Source organism: Cyclopterus lumpus, chromosome 19 (assembly GCF_009769545.1).
Source record: "Cyclopterus lumpus isolate fCycLum1 chromosome 19, fCycLum1.pri, whole genome shotgun sequence".
Taxonomy (NCBI): domain Eukaryota; kingdom Metazoa; phylum Chordata; class Actinopteri; order Perciformes; family Cyclopteridae; genus Cyclopterus; species Cyclopterus lumpus.
In genome coordinates, this window is record NC_046984.1 from 5939805 (window position 1) to 5955571 (window position 15767).

The window sequence follows — 15767 nt, forward strand, 5'->3', positions numbered from 1 at the left end:
CAGGATAATTGTTCAAATTAATTACGGTCCCTATTCTATTGAGTGAGTCGGTCATGAGGTCATATACGAGGGCCCTGAATCGCCTCAATGAAACTGGACCGCAATTAATGTTATTAATCACACCTGTGTTTGCCCTGCACTATTTTCAATATTTTTTTTGGCCCTCTTCCCTTGACTTTGTAAAAAAAACATCAAAAATAGCATCACCGTCCCCTAATATCTCAAAGATATATTACTGTACCCAATGTTGACACATCCAACTGCATTAGTAACTAGGAACAAGGCTCTATGGTATGTGAATAAGCAGCCAAACAAGTGATTCAAATAATATTAAACATGAGCAACATTTATTTTAGTATTACCATAGAAATATTCTATACACAATGACACTTGGTAGACTGGAGCAGCTCCACATCACAGTAAAGTGCAAGGCTCTTTGCTCAGTGGTGGACGAAACGGCACAAACGACCACATTTGGCGACGTCAACATCCCAAACCGTATGAAAACTATTCTGTTCAGTCATCGGCGTGACAAATACACAGGTATCTTTTAAAGGATAAATATACATTCAGGTCAATGTAGAAAAATACATGTTTCTGCCCTGAAGTCCACCCCACCCTCTTCCTCCTTTGAAGTCTACTCATATTTCAAGTCTTACTAGCATCAGTGGAGGATCATTCAGACATACAGAAACCAAATAAGCTGGGGGAGTATCAGTGAATGTGTGTGTGCGTGTGTAGAGAGAGAGGGAGAGAGACATTAGCCCTAAAAGCTCCACAGACAGAACAACAAAATGATGCAACATCAGGCACTTCCATTCCCTGCAGCTTCATTGTCACACAGAGACAGTTTCGAGGCGCTGACCCATCATCCTCAGTGCGGAGTAAACAACTTGCGGACCAATGGGACGCCACCGTTCAGGAGATTCAGTGGACATGACGCCTCACTTCAGCTCCTGTGTCCACTGGGCAGGAAGCCAGCAGGGTTAGACCTTCTCTTTTTTATTATTTTATTTGTGATATCGGTCATATCTGAGTTCATCGATGGCCGCAGCTACTTGAGGTCAGTCTGTGAAGCTGAACATGTTTTTAATTCGATGTGTTCTTGGATGTATTTGAATGCTTCTTTGATTGGTAATGTGGTCTTTTATGCACATTAGTCTATTTCCTCGTTGGTGCATTCAAGTGGCTCTGGGAATGTCCCATCCCATGCTTAGTGCAGAGGTTCTTGACTATTTTATTGTATGGATAGGTTCACATGTAACATAATCTCTGAGGATCTCCGGATCTCTTAATTGTCTGAACAGGAAAAATAATCCTGTTTCCCTTATCAATACGGGCACCTTGATTTGAAAAATTTGCGAACCTATCCTTTGTTATCAGGGAATATCTCGTGGCAACCCCTCATCATAGCTTGCATGTCTATAAATTGTGAGCGGATAATTTTTTCAAGGCTTGAATGGTTGTACTAAAGTGTATCGCAATATAAACGCAAACATTGGAGAGGAGTCGAGGTCTTAAAATTACCGATACCAACTGCATTATTACATGATTGATGTAATACAGTTTAATAAGTAAATTGACACACTGTCAGCTGTGTTAAGAAGGCAAGATAACGTAATGAAATGTTCAATGCTATCGATATATATACAGTATATATTGATATCTATTATCAAACAGTGTGGCATTTACCGTGTCGGTCAAACTCTACAAACGGACACAAAAACCCTCATGATGTACAGCAAATACAGAGTTACAGAGTACATGACGATATCGAGTCTCATCTAGTTTCTAGTTACTTTGATGTTGCATGTTGTGAGATGAACTACAGGCCACCGTCTTTGCACTGATGTAACTGCACTGGAGGAGAAAGGCATGCAGGCGGATCACCTCGCCGTAGTCCAGAGTGTGTGCAACACGTTCTGATTGGTTAGTTTAGTGTGGAAGAGAGTAGGAAACAGCGGCCATGTTTACAGACCTCCTTTCCTTCCTTCTGTTCTTCTCGATTCCTCGCTTCACTCGACCTGTATTTTTAATCTCCAACTCTGTGCTACTTCATAATCTTTAACAACTACACTTATCTGATGCATGTAGTTACTACTTTTCTGGGGAGATGCACAATTGAGAGCTCAAATCGGACTCGGCAAATTGTGTCATTTGTGCCAATCGCACAAAATGAGAGCACGAGAGGAGATAATAACGCAAAAATGTTCATGCATTAGGCCGATTCTGTTAACTGCGTTAAAAGGTACCACATGGAGTTTTTGGACCACCAGTAACCCTATGGAGCAATGTTTTGATGAGTGGCTCCCTAGCTGCGTTCACACTATTCCACAGGTCAGAAAGGCACCAAAACAAGTAAGAACGCACCAGCAGAACGTGGACGTATGCAATGCAGGATTCATAAAATAAAAAGAGCTTTACGAAATGTTTTGTGAGGAAGGAAATGCATTAGGCACGTTTGTCAGACCTCGAGAAAAATAAGTTTGTTAAGAAGCAAACTCTACGGGCTACCTTGAAGGTGTCAACAGTTAAGACCCATGACTTATGAAATATCATATACCTGTTATAACCAACATTAACACATCACTAAACTCAGCTACTTTGTCACATTATACACAGATGGACAGTGGGAGATCCAACGATGGCCCTCGGCTGGCCCGAGTGCTGCTAACTGGAAGTGTGCAGCCTGCCAATCGACCTACACCTGGCAGTCATATATGAGCCACAGCTCAGCGTATGTCCAGGTGCATGTAAACGATCCGCCGGCCAGGCTGGAAGTAGCAGGCGAGGGGAAGAATAGAGCGAGAGGGAATACAGACAGCAGCCCCGTCTCCCTCAACCCCCTTTCACACGCTGAGATTAAACCGGTTCGTCTCACTCACAGCGCCCAACCCATTCAGACTTCACACCTACTGGCCCCAGTCTCTGAAGAAGCCTTTGGGCACCCTCGACTCACGGAAAGTCACTGTGAGGGAGTTGAGGGTGACGTCTGTGACTGTCACCTCCCTCGGGTCGAGGACGGGCCTCCAGACGGCGTCCGGCTTCTCTGGCGCAGTGACCTCCTCGTCTGGTCCGAGAGCGGAGCTCCACTCGTCTGCCCTGTCCTGTCCTGAGTGAGACAGGAACACGGAGAGAGGAAGACGGAGGGTAGAGAAGAAGGTAGAGTCGCAGTCGGAAAGTGATCGCATCAAGCCTACTCTGATTGAGTTAACCCGCCTGTCGGGACTGGATGGAATCTCTCTGCTCTGAAAGATGTTCTCACAGAGGCCGATATTTGGCTGCAAGAACAGACGGCTCTAAGTGCTTCTGAGGCGATGCTGAGAACAGGAGTGTCACATTCTGCACTCCACGCCATCATTTTGGGATGAATTAGTGACGTCTCACCTTGAAAATCACTCAAATGTATTTTACGTCTGTCTCGTGTCATTTATCAAAGATTTACATCTGCTGTGGTGTCAAACTTTCAAGCAAAGGGATGCTGCAATACGAGACAGACTGAAAACTTCAAATGCACAGCCTTTAATGAGTCTACCGTATCTCTTTAATCCGCTCAGGATGGAGGACGTTCAGTGTTTTTGGTCGCATGCCTGCTGAACAAAGCCTGTGCACGGCCGTGCCTACAAGGAGGCGCACGCAGAGTCAAGTAAACTGGGTCGCGATGGTGATTAGAGTCTACTGGTTGACCGACTGACACACTTACCATTTAAAGTGCCTCCGCTCTTCTCTGTCTTCTCCTTTAGAGCCTCCTCTTTCTCTTCCTCCTCTCCATCCTCTCCACTTTCTACATTGTCCTCCTCCTCTTCCTCCTCTTCCTCCTCTCCCCGGCCTTCCCAGTCCTCCTGTGTGGGACTTGGAGGGTTTGAGTCCAGGCATGTGTACTGCGACCTCCTGGGTTTGCTCTCTCGATGTGCCAGTTGTGGGGCCTGCTTGCAGGCACTGTCCGGCTGCTCCTCGTCCCCGGGGAGCAGAGAGCGTGCGAGGGAGAGACGCAGGCGAGGCGGAGGTTGCTCTGGAGTTTTGTGAGCACTGCGGAGATCCATGGTGTAGACAGTATCCTGAATAAAGGTCAAAGAGAGGATACATGGACATTGTAACTCTTCAAACAGAAGGATTTCAGTCACACGCTGCGCTGGTTACAGAGGAGAGGGATGAGTTGGTGTAAGGGGAGAATAAAGTTGGATTAACTACATATAGAGTATAATCACTGGACAGGGGCGGACAACATTTTATTTATAAATGTTAAACTTTACCTGCAGAATGAGTCTTTTGGCTTTGGCTCCTTTTCTCCTGTTCCCCAGAGCTCGCTCTCTCTGCTCCCTACAGAGACCAGCACACTGTTAAAATGGCAAAATGTCTCCTGTGCGAATAATCGCTGACCATCTTAAGAGTCGTTCTGAGGCTCTGTTTGAACACTTGCTCTTTCACATGACAAAAGAAGAAAGACAAAAAGCCATATCCAGGGAATGAGCATCCCCATAACAGTGCCCTATGGAGCATTGACGTCAACAATGCAGGTGTATAAATTAAAAATGTTTCGTCAAACAATTCAAGCAACCAGTGGAGTGGAGCCTTACTTCTCTTCATAGGCCTGCACCAAGCGCTGGTCCAGAATGTGCTCCTCAGGCTCCCACGTGCTATACCTGCGAGAGGTTACACAAAAGTGTGCGGTCCATTATCGCAGCATAGTTTGGTTAACATTTTGGTAACAACCCGAACGGATAACCCGTTGCACGTCAATATGCAACGTGAATATGAAACCCGTTTTGTGACTTTTATTAAGCATATTCCGTCCACCCTACGGATGAAGTTCGCACACTTACTTCGGAGGCCACCCTTTCCACTTCAACAGATACTCCACATTCCCCTGTGGAGACACAACGTTTGTGAGTGGTATGAGCCGAGAAATGCATTTAATAAATTACATCACAGAATATACTGGAGCCTTTATGGCTACCTCAATGCATGTATGATGTGTCATTCTCCCAAAGACATCTATCAAATGGGATTTCTTTGCAGATGTCTGACTTTGATGTTAAAAAAAATATGAAAGTGTTTCTTTTTTTAAATCACCTACTGGAGCTGCTTCAATCAACAGACACGCCTATACGACCACGTGTGATATCTCAGACACGATTGGGGTATTCAGGCTGTAACTGCTCCAGCATTGATTTGGATTTCATTGGAACTCGCAGGGTGATGCACCGTGTTGACGATTAGCCCCAGGGTGCCATCGTCCTTCTGTGGGAGGTGACATGTTTGCTGGCTTCCTGTTAAGCCCTTATTAAACCCAAACCAGAGAAGGTTACAGCTCTCACCTCAACCAACGTTTCCATCGTGGATGTCTGCTTTCTTTTCAGCACGGTGTAAGAAAAAAAAAACACCTGCTCACATTTCACCAATTATCAAAATAGAGTTCCCCGAGGCAGATACAAACCATTATGAATTATACATTCATAGTATCATACAATAAATGAAGATATATATGAAAATAGAGTAACTTAAAAAAACATTTTACTCCATCTTCTTAACAATTTGATGTCGATATTCCATCATATTATTGCAGTTGATTGCAGTATGTGTGGCAGGAAGTTCCCATGCCATCAGACAATACTTAACAGATCATTTGAAATGTCACAAATGTTTTCCATATACAAGCCAAGCCACTCATAGTTAGTCATCCGATAATGACATCATCCGATAATGACTTCCAAGGTCTCAAAGTTATTCTCAGCGGGTGAAGTCACCACTTTTCCAGACTTCATTTGACTTCCCCAGCTCCCCTTTTACAGTAAAAGGGCTGTGAGACTCAATATATTCCATAAGCAATGTAGTTTGACCTGTAAAGCATGTAAAGAGCATGCTGTTCTGGGCTGAATAGTGGCCAATATAAATATAAATGTTATTCAAGCAAACATGCCACACCCTTGCTGGATGTGAAGATCTTGAAAGATGTTATATACTTGTTAATTAAATATGTTTGTATTATGGATTGGTGGCAAGATGAAAAACAAAACAAAGAGAAGAATCAATAGTCCAAGTAACCATTACAGTTGCAGCCTGCATATTTTAAGACGTGACATTTTGAGACATTTACTCTCCAATAGAATTAGCTGCTATTTGACAGTTTTCAACTTGGACATTTCTTCAAAATTAGAGTTCCCTTTGTATCATAAGGCACATTTGACTGCCCCAGTCACTTCAAACAAGTCAACGTGAACTTATTCATAGCAGTAAACTATAGAGTTTCAGGGGGGCCCTCGCGCTCGGTCATTTCTAGCTGCGCACCTGCATCTGTCAACACCACATGGCAACTTACTCCTGAGCAAAGGGACCAGGCCCAGAATTAAAGAGTTAATAACAACACATGACATGTCAAAGCCGGATAGAGACATGGCAACACGACACTGAAGGAGCATCCTCCTCTGCCCCTTTGGGTACAGCCTGCAATGAGATAACCAGATTAGTCGCGCAATTCTGTTCATTTAATCGCTCAAGATGTCATTAGCACACACAAAGTAGCAGCACCCATTCGTCCCGAAAAAAAACTAAACACGTGTCACCCACAAACCGTGCCGCTGCTAAACGGAGCGGACCTGTCGGCAACATCTAAAAGGTGACCTTTTTAACTCTTTTCTTGACGATGGACTCCACAGCAAACACTTGCTCTCCCATCGCTGACAGCTCCATCTCCGCGCGCGCCGCCGGTCCTCCGGGCTCGTAGCTGTCAAAGTAAACCGGGCTACCGGGTCCGGGTTGTGACGGCGCGGGGCGTCGGTTCCGTCCTCTTCCTGCCGTTACTCCCCCCCACCCCCACCCCGGTCGCCTGGGTGCTTTCCACCGACAGTTTACCGGCCCGGAGCGACTTCCTCCAGCGGGTTCTTTCCCGTGCGTCCAGTGACTTTACAAAAATCTGCGACACATCTGCACACCGCTTCGCTCGCACCCGATTGCGCGCACGCGCAAGCGCGCCCCCCCTCCCCCCCCCTTTTCGACGAGTCCGCGCTCGCAACCAGCTCCCTAATCATTCAGTGTTATGGATGGATACCGAAACAGAGTTATTAAACAAAATTGAGTTACGATTTGAAAATACTCTGCTGCAAGTAAAAGTCTCGAAGTAAAAGTCAAAGTAGAAGGTAAGAGTTATTATAGCCTGTTATTACATAATTAGATTGGTAACAATAAAGATACCAATAATGATACACGATAAATTAAAAAGTAACATTTCACTGTAGTAGTTGCTATTTGAGTCTGCGCAAGATAAATCCAAGGGGTTGGGAGATTATTCAGAAGATATGAAGAGAAAAAAAATACATCTGCTTCACAATTCTGAATTCACTTTTCGGAAAGAAACCATCTGAAAGGTTCAAAAATGTTGGAAACCACTTTTTATTTTTATTTTTTCAACAATGCATTGTATTTTTTTAATGCTTTCCATGTTTGATTTTCCTCTGAAATGTATTGTGGTAGGAGCATGACATTCTTAAGAAAAATAACCTCACAATTGTATTGTGTACTTGAGTAAATGCACTGAATTACTACTGATGAAAACAGGCTGAAAAGAGACCCTTTCAAAGAGAGTAATGACCCATTTAATACACCCATACTGTAGCTTATACATAAAGTGCCGATAAAAGCATTTTATTTCTATGCAAAAACAAAACAAAAACAGTGACAATCAGGATTCCTTAAGTAGGACGAGCTGGATGGATTGTCATGGCATGAAAAAGCACACATTGAATGTGATTGTGAGACACTCGTCATGATGTGATTGGGTACAAAAATTAACAACAGCCTCTCTGATGTTTCGATGCCAGTTCACTTGGATATATTATGACATTAAAGGTCTAACGGATTGGGCTTGAATCAAAGTGCTTTATTCCTAAATAAGACGTGCACCATTGAACATGTTCTCTTTATAAAATCATACTATTTCAAAAACGTGTAAATTACATAAAGCCCTTGGCAGCAAAAGTTAACAAACTTATACTTGATGAGCTTCAGAGGTTTCTCTTTATGATAAATTGGTGCTTTGGAATAAATCTCTTGAAATGGCATCAAACTGCACAGCCCCAGCGTAATCTTTCAGAGGAACACATTTCTTTTTCATGTAAACAAGTTAAGGCCAATATTGTCTTGGAGAGACAATACACATAGTGTTGACAGTTTCTCTTAAGCTGATAGATTAGACAGTGGAATCTCTCATAAGGCTTATTTTTAAATAATCAACACCACCAGCTGGAGCTGTGCTCACTAGCCAGCCCGGCGACTTTCACTTTTCTTTCCACATTTTCTTCTCTACCCGAGGCACACTGCGCTCCATCTCCCCTCCCACCGCTCTGTCTCAAACTGACAACTTCCCTTCACGCAACCAACCCTCAAAACTTCTCCTCAGACTGAAACCGTAACACATTACAGACCCCCCGCTGACTACTCTCAGAGCAGTGTGAGTCAGGGAGAGGAGGAGGAGCCTGCTCAGCTCCTGTGCTACAGAGGGCTGCAGTGAAGGTGGCCCTTGGGACCAGTGCGAAGCCAGAACATAATGCAACGAATAAATACCACCCCCTGTGGGGCATCCTTATTTTCTCATCTGTGGGGGGATTGGGACAAATTAAAACAGTTTTGGACAGTATCATCCAGTCCTCAGCAGACACTCAAGAGCCAAAGAACCACGGGCTGGAAAGTAAGGTTGTCATTATCGATTAATCTGCCAATCTTTCACGATTAATTACGTCATCAAATACCAGACAATTGTGATAAATGTCCATAACAACTTCTCAGAGCCACGGTTTTCCTATTTAAATGGCATGTTTTGGTAAAAGATATTCCGTTTACTATCATAAAAGGAGAAGTTTGGCATTTGTTTGTGTTTACTTTTTTTAATTTAATTAATCCACTTGCAGTTTTAGCACTACAAGAAAGTTTGAACATCTTAATTTCTCTGGCAACTCGGTCTGCTGATGACAGCCGTGTGATACGGTTGAAAGCTCAGAAAAGGACCGTCTTGGTAATACCAAGTACGGCCAAGTTCTGTAATGTAATGTTTAATTTGTATCAACAATTTAGACAACAGGTTTTCTTATCACCGTAATTTGATTGATATCAAATAATGATCCAGTATTATTCTACTCAGTGATGACAGACGTTAGTATTGCATTATTTCCTCGATGACAAGCACTCTTCATTCCTACCAAGTAATTATTTGAACAATTAAAAAGCTTGATGAATGATGCGGTTACTTTTCCCTTGAAAGGAACCAGAGGCAAGCGTCCACTAGGTGGAGGGCTTGGCCCGGGCGTTGCATTGCTTTGTTGCATATAAAACTGTTATGTCCACACGGCCTTGGTACAGTGCAGGCTCAGACTGTGCCAGAAGTGTTTCGTAAGTGGATGAAATACAAAGTTGGCAGCGTGATAAATCACTGATTATGTAAAAGGTGTCCGATAGGAGGAGTGGGGTGGAGTCACACCGAGGCAAGAAAGGGCACGCTTTGGTGAAAGTGAAGGACGCGGGGGGGAGGGGGGTCAGGGGTCAACGAGACATTCACGACGTGAAGAGAGGGACTGAAACAGTGAACATCATGACTGTAGCAGGGAGGATCACTGAGGGACAGCAGATAAACACAGCATTGAGCTCCCGTGACTTTGGAAACTTGAACAGTAAAAAGAAATTAAAAATAAAAATAAAAACCGACATTGAAAAATAGTCAATATATATATATATATATATGTAAAAACAGAATAGCCGAAACAGAATAGTAACTTCTTAACTGTGTTGTGAGTGCTGTGATCCTCCAGTCCTCCCTGTAAAGTGTTTGCTTCCTTCATTGCTTTGCATCCTCTCCGATAAGAGTCCAGCAATGGCTGTGTAAACAAAACCCCAAAAAGGAGGGGAAATATATCTGCGACTGTGCATCCATGCGATCGGCTGCGCACTACGTTACGTCCTCTCCTGTTCATTCTGTGGCCAAATGGTGAATTCCTTTAGCCATCCGACCGCCACGTTTGGTGGGCCGCCACTTCCTCAGAGACCACCGATAGGAGTTCACAGTTCTTCCCTCGCAGCTGCTGGCTTAGAAACTTCCTGGGTTTTGGTAAAAGACGACAGCAACAGTTATCATGATCACAAGCGAGATGCTTTATATCTATTTATATGAAATTAAAAAACACCCGCAAGATTTTAAAGGGTAGACCTGCTTTTACATGGGGAAGCAACAACTCACTTTCCAAAGCTGCCTAACAGACACTTATTTAGAGGGATGTTAGCTGCCTGATGAATGTAAGACCAATATTTACTCTACTTTTAGCTCTGTTTTGGTCTTCACAGACTCCTCGGGGAAATCTCTTGCTCATTAGCAGTTAAATGCTCCACTATGTTCACAAGCTAGTCACTAACTTTGTCTGTTTGTCGAGCAGGTACTGAAGCATACAGTGGGTTATGCCTGAAAACAGCTGCCTGCTGCTCCTAGAAACAAAGCTTTTTCGGGCTAAAAACACAAAGCAATGAGCTAAAAGATGTTAAAACGCTCCATAGATCTGAGAGGAACTGTACAGTCTGGGGATAATTATCTGTGGGTTTGTCGCTATGAGCGACGACTTTCACACTACACATTATTCCTTTATAAAGACAAATCTGAAGACATACACAAAGTCATTAGGAAACACACCTACCGGTACATAAAAGGAAAACATAGACAATAAAAATATTATTGTGTGGTTCCGCAAGCCACTAGAAATAATTTGGCTATATCTTTTGTTTTTAATGTCTACCTCCAGTTCTGCAGCTCCCATGTAAAGTAGAAATGTAGCATTTGTGGCTCTAGATTATATCAAACTATTTTCTGATCTATTCTCCTTTTCTGTGTTACCACAGCTGTAACGATTTGTGCTACAGTATTTATCTACTGGAAAGTGAACTCTGCACCTCCTGCAGCTGCTTCACAGTAAAGCACCTCCCATCTGTGAACACATCTATTGCTTTCATGTGTGAAATGGCCACAGAAAGTGCTAATTAAGTCACAGAGGTGAGTACCAAACTCAATATCAGTGACATGGCAATCTGGCCAATACTGCAGTTGTAAATAAATCTTACTCTGTACCAAAGTGTAAAAATAAACAGGCCAACATAATCATCCTCATCCCATCACAATCACCACCACCCTGCCGCTAACAAGGGAGCATCAGCTCCTGCATGTGATGGATGAATCCACGATGGCCCAATAGTCCTAATAACAGCAATAGATGTCATAGTCGGGAACACGTGCACGGAAACACACAGCATCCCTCACCTGAACTCATCCGGGTTGCCGATGGGTTGAGGGCTACGCAGCTTGGAGTCCAAGTTGTAGTAGACTCCGCCCACCTCTCTGACTCCTATCCAGTGCTGGCGTTTGAGCGGCAGCCGGAGGGGCCCCCAGCGCAGGTTGGATGGCACGTTCAGAATGAAGCCCGTCACGTTGGACAGCTCGATGCTGCCCACATCCCTGGAGGGAGAAGGGCCATTTATTGTCAGAGTGAATGTTGTCTCAATGTAATGCGGTGCGTTGAGCACGCAATTGCAATTATTTTTTACCGTCATGTAGAAATGGTTATAATCCTTACATTACTGTTGCCCATTTTACACTCACTACTTTAAAGACAACTTTCAATTCCATATGATAACCTTACTCCTGAAACCTACTTGAGATGGTTATCATAAAAAGGTTCAGTCTGTGTAAGATACACTGCTCATGATAGTAAGAGGAGCACAGTAGTGGCAATATATTAAACAGAAGATTACTGCAACACATTATGAACTTGATGTCACTGGAGATGAAAACAAAACTAAAGTAGGTTGATTTTCAAAAAAGGGAGAATTAATCATTTTAAACAAATGCAGCAACATGAAGAAGCTTTCAATCCATTAAATGTTAAACAGACACGTTTATGGCTGAACTGCCACACATCTAAAGATGTAAAGGACTTCACAAATTATACTTCACAAAAAGGTTCTCAGTATAATGAAAATATATTGGAAAAGGGTGTTCCATAATATGTTGCTATATTGATTAGTTTCCCTCCCTTAATCATCACGTAGGCTAATGTTCTTGCTCTTTGGCAAAATGACAATGTATATATATATATATATATATATATATATATATATATAGTGTAACAAGCAAACATGGATGTTGTAGAAGAGGAGCACATGAATTTGGTATCTTGATGTATTCACAAGGTTGTCGTTTGGAAGCTGATTCTAAAATCGCGACTGCCAGAATGTCCCATGAGCACTTGAATGCATCACAAAGAGGTCACAGCTACACCACACACATAACTTTGACCAGAAAACATATCCTTACTGAATATTTACAATGACCAAAATGTAAAAGCTCTAATTACATGCCATCGGTGGAATCACCACTGCCTGCGTCAATCAGCATCAGCGTTGCTGTTTTGGCACTAAATAGCAAGAGAAACCAGAATATGTCTTTTCTGATAACATCATTGTTTGACTGATAAAAGCAAGTCTATGGCAACTGTTGTTACCAACATTCACGTAAGACCGTTAATGAGGGAAACAGGAATGCTGATAAAACGGTCTCTTAGACTTCGTCAACTGACGGAATAGCTGACTAATCACAGAGATCATTCAGACCCTGCTGATTGGGTACAGAAGCAAGGGTGAATCAAAATCTAAAGATAAATAATAACATTACTGTCATTCAGCTCCTTTACAATTCCTAGATTGAGGATCGAGAATAAAGACCACAGAAAAGGACGTTTTCATCACCAGCCCCACATACCTTCTTTTATCCCACCAGACTGCCTCAAACCCTCGGGTCTGCAGGGCTGCCATTATAACGTTCACATCATAGTTTCCGTTTCCCAGCATGCTCTTCTTGTGAGGCGTCACCAGAGTGCCGGGAGAAAGCCTGCAGCATGTTGACAGGATTGATCGAACAGATTAGCCACAACATTTCATGTACACCAGCTAAATAGTGATACGGATTGGTGAGACAGCTTTCCCACCTCTGGTATATCTCCTGCAAGGTGTCCCTACTGAAGGCCGTCCCGTCCTGGAAGACGTTATTGAGCGCGTGCAGGGCGCACAGCTCCCTCCGCTGCTTCTCGTGATAAATGGCTGGAGGTGTCAGAGAGGGTTGAGGAGGCAGTGGGGGGGAGAGGGAGGAAGAGGAGGATGAGAGATCCTGCTGCTGCTGCTGCTGCTGCTGCTGAGAGTCTGTGGGGTCCCTGCACCTCCTCTCATCCGCTCCCACCGCCACCGCCACCGCCACCTCCCCTCCTCCTCCTTTCTGCTTGCTGACCTTCCAGCGCATGCAGCCCAGCTCTTGCAGGCCGCCTCGGCCCTTACCCTTCCACTCACCAGCTGGATACGGAGCGCTTCCCATCCCTGGACGATCACCACCGCCGCCACCACCACCTCCACCTCCTCCAGCTCCACCACTACCTCCACAACTACTACCTTCAGGATGCTACATCGGCATCGTGACAACCATTGCCATAGCAACCTCTCAGCCGTTTGGAAGAGAGGAGCTTGGGAGTCTCTGTGAACGGACGAGGGGGAGGTGGGGGTTGCGGGGTAAATGAGACCTGTGGCTGTTTAACACCTGCTCTCTCTAAAATGATAGAACGGTGCAGAAAAGTCAACAGGAGGCAGGAGGTAAAAACTGGAGCCCACGATGGGATCGGCGACAAACAAAGACACTCCAGATGCTCCCAAACAAAAGATTACTCCTCCCAAACGAAAGATTACTCCTCCAGCAACACCACCACCACCACCACCAGCGGTGTGGTCAATCAAACTGCTGCTGTTCTCTGTGCGTTTCCACTTCCTCCATCTTTATGTGTGTGTGTGTTGACAGCTCTTTCCATCCAGTCACCAAGCCTATAGCTACACAGTTCTTTCCATCACCGGGCCATGACCATGACCATGACGCGTCACTTCCACTGGAACGGAGATGACCAGGATGTGATGCTGAAAGACACCTGAAAGAAAGACAGAGAGAGAGAAAAGCTGTGTTTTCATGATCTGCCTTCTGATTAAAACAAATTCCCAGCCCAAGTCAACAGAGCCCAGAATGACATCTTAAAAACAGCTTACTTAGTCTGAAAAACTTTTGAAAACCCCCCCCAGTTATTGATGATGATAGATAGCTGGGGGTGGGGGGCATTATACGCTTCTCCTCTTGGTCTGCAGACCCCAGAATGAGAAGAAGGTAAACATTTCCAGGAGCCTGGACTGGATAGAGGAAGCACCCTGTTCAGTACGCTAGCAGAAATGTGGCAACAGCTACGAACAAAACAAGGACACACACACACACACACAGACAGACACACACACACACACACACACACACACACACACACACACACACACACACACACACACACACACACATACATACAGACAGACACACAGACACACACACGGCTGTTCTGGTCTGAAACCACACACGGACGGATGCAATTCGTCCTCGATAGTAACAGATATCTGGCGATAATCTTCTGGCTGCTCTACGTGACTGCTGCGTCCACAGCGAAACACAACCACGGCGCTTCCTTTCCCGTCTTATAACTTCGTTTCCTCCGCCCGACCACTCACCTGGTCGCTCCCCGCCGGCGGCGTCACGGCTGGTCGATTACAACCCGCTGTTTAAACTACAACTACTCTTTCCTGGTCCCCTAAAGGCGGTTCAGTCCTTTGTCTTTGCCAATCTTTCCCTAGTATAGCTCTCTCTCTCCCTCTCTCTCTCTCTCCCTCTCTCTCTCTCTCTCTCCCTCTCTCTCACAGTCTGTCTCCGTCCGTGCAGACGCGGACATGCGCAGTGGCGTCTCTCTGGCTCCATATTGCTGTCACCAGCATCACCAGCGCCTGCGTCAGTCGGCTTCGCAGTCCCTCCCCTGAGACCGCGAAGCCCCATATTTTCCACTTTGCGGCCGTGTTTGAAATAAATACAGTTAATAAGTTCTGTTTGCAGCAGCGACGTGAAAGTAATGAACAAAAGAGTTTGACTTTTAGTTAAAGTTGGTGAGTGATTTTAACACGATCGCTTTGTGTCCCCTTTTAGCTCATTGTTTTGGTTTTCTGTTTTTGATCACTCAAAACTCCCAAACTTTCAACACTTTAATACAAAAATGTAGTTGATAGGAAGTAAAACACATTTGTGATTTAAAAGTTTTGTTTGCAATCTAAAAGTTTTGTTTGCTGGTCCGATGCTGAAAAAAGGCCCGTCTCTATTGGCCCGTCTTGATTGGAAGGACATCCATTCTGCGTTCATAACTACATACTATTTATTTTTCTTACTTTTAGCACATGCTTACAAAGTATAGCTGAGGCATGCAGTATGCATTCAATTAGGTCATATTTATTTACTCAAAACATTACATCTTGAACTTTGACCCTCTTGCTCGTGCTCGCTTGCATACTGCAAAATGCAACTGGATGCAGTATGAACATCCTGGTATCTTTGGCATAATGCATGTATTTGGACAAACACAATCTTTTGCTGGCATACTAAATAGTGGTAGTATGGGGGTTGGAACGCACAGCTATGGTAATATGATTATGGACTCTGGATGTGCACGGCCGTGTCAAATACAATCTTTTTCAAATCAAAATGTTCTGTCAAATTGCTTATTTCTTTAGTATGTGGGCATGTAATAGGTGTGATAATGTACAGCGAGCGGGTCAGTATTGTGAAACGAGGGGTCAATAATGTACATTATCCCTCACATGATGTTAAGATGTCACTCTGAACACAACTG

At 44.1% G+C, this 15767-nt stretch overlaps 2 protein-coding genes across 4 annotated transcripts; both read right to left on the reverse strand.

Moving 5' to 3' along the window:
• Positions 1-325: 325 nt before the first annotated feature.
• cbx7b (chromobox homolog 7b) lies at positions 326-6982 on the reverse strand. Of its 2 annotated transcripts, none has more exons than XM_034559045.1 (6): positions 6622-6982; positions 4824-4867; positions 4578-4643; positions 4254-4320; positions 3704-4058; positions 326-3112 (listed from the first exon to the last, which is right to left on the reverse strand). In XM_034559045.1, exons 1-6 carry the CDS (start codon positions 6688-6690, stop codon positions 2913-2915), a joined length of 801 nt encoding a protein of 266 aa, XP_034414936.1. In that variant the 5' UTR covers positions 6691-6982; the 3' UTR covers positions 326-2912. The 2 variants fall into 2 exon arrangements, with proteins under 2 accessions (XP_034414936.1, XP_034414937.1); XM_034559046.1 differs by having other exon boundaries at positions 5319-6934.
• Positions 6983-7373: 391 nt separating this feature from the next.
• josd1 (Josephin domain containing 1) lies at positions 7374-14827 on the reverse strand. 2 transcript variants are annotated; one of them, XM_034559052.1, is made up of 6 exons: positions 14605-14827; positions 14104-14241; positions 13011-13988; positions 12785-12913; positions 11288-11482; positions 7374-10083 (listed from the first exon to the last, which is right to left on the reverse strand). In XM_034559052.1, exons 3-6 carry the CDS (start codon positions 13388-13390, stop codon positions 9984-9986), a joined length of 804 nt encoding a protein of 267 aa, XP_034414943.1. In that variant the 5' UTR covers positions 13391-13988; positions 14104-14241; positions 14605-14827; the 3' UTR covers positions 7374-9983. The 2 variants fall into 2 exon arrangements, with proteins under 2 accessions (XP_034414943.1, XP_034414941.1); XM_034559050.1 differs by lacking the exon at positions 14104-14241.
• Between the last annotated feature and the right edge of the window lie 940 nt (positions 14828-15767).

Coding starts and splice junctions, on each gene's coding strand:
- cbx7b (XM_034559045.1), bottom strand. CDS start 6,690: ATGGAGCTGTCAGCGATGGGAGAGCAAGTGTTTGCTGTGGAGTCCATC. Junction 4,868..6,621: donor TCAAGAAAAGAGTTAAAAAG/GTCACCTTTTAG, acceptor GTGTCTCCACAG/GGGAATGTGGAGTATCTGTT. Junction 4,059..4,253: donor CCAAAAGACTCATTCTGCAG/GTAAAGTTTAAC, acceptor ACCTTTATTCAG/GATACTGTCTACACCATGGA.
- josd1 (XM_034559050.1), bottom strand. CDS start 13,390: ATGGGAAGCGCTCCGTATCCAGCTGGTGAGTGGAAGGGTAAGGGCCGA. Junction 11,483..12,784: donor GTCTGGTGGGATAAAAGAAG/GTATGTGGGGCT, acceptor TTCTCCCTCCAG/GGATGTGGGCAGCATCGAGC. Junction 10,084..11,287: donor GGCAACCCGGATGAGTTCAG/GTGAGGGATGCT, acceptor ACCAAAACCCAG/GAAGTTTCTAAGCCAGCAGC.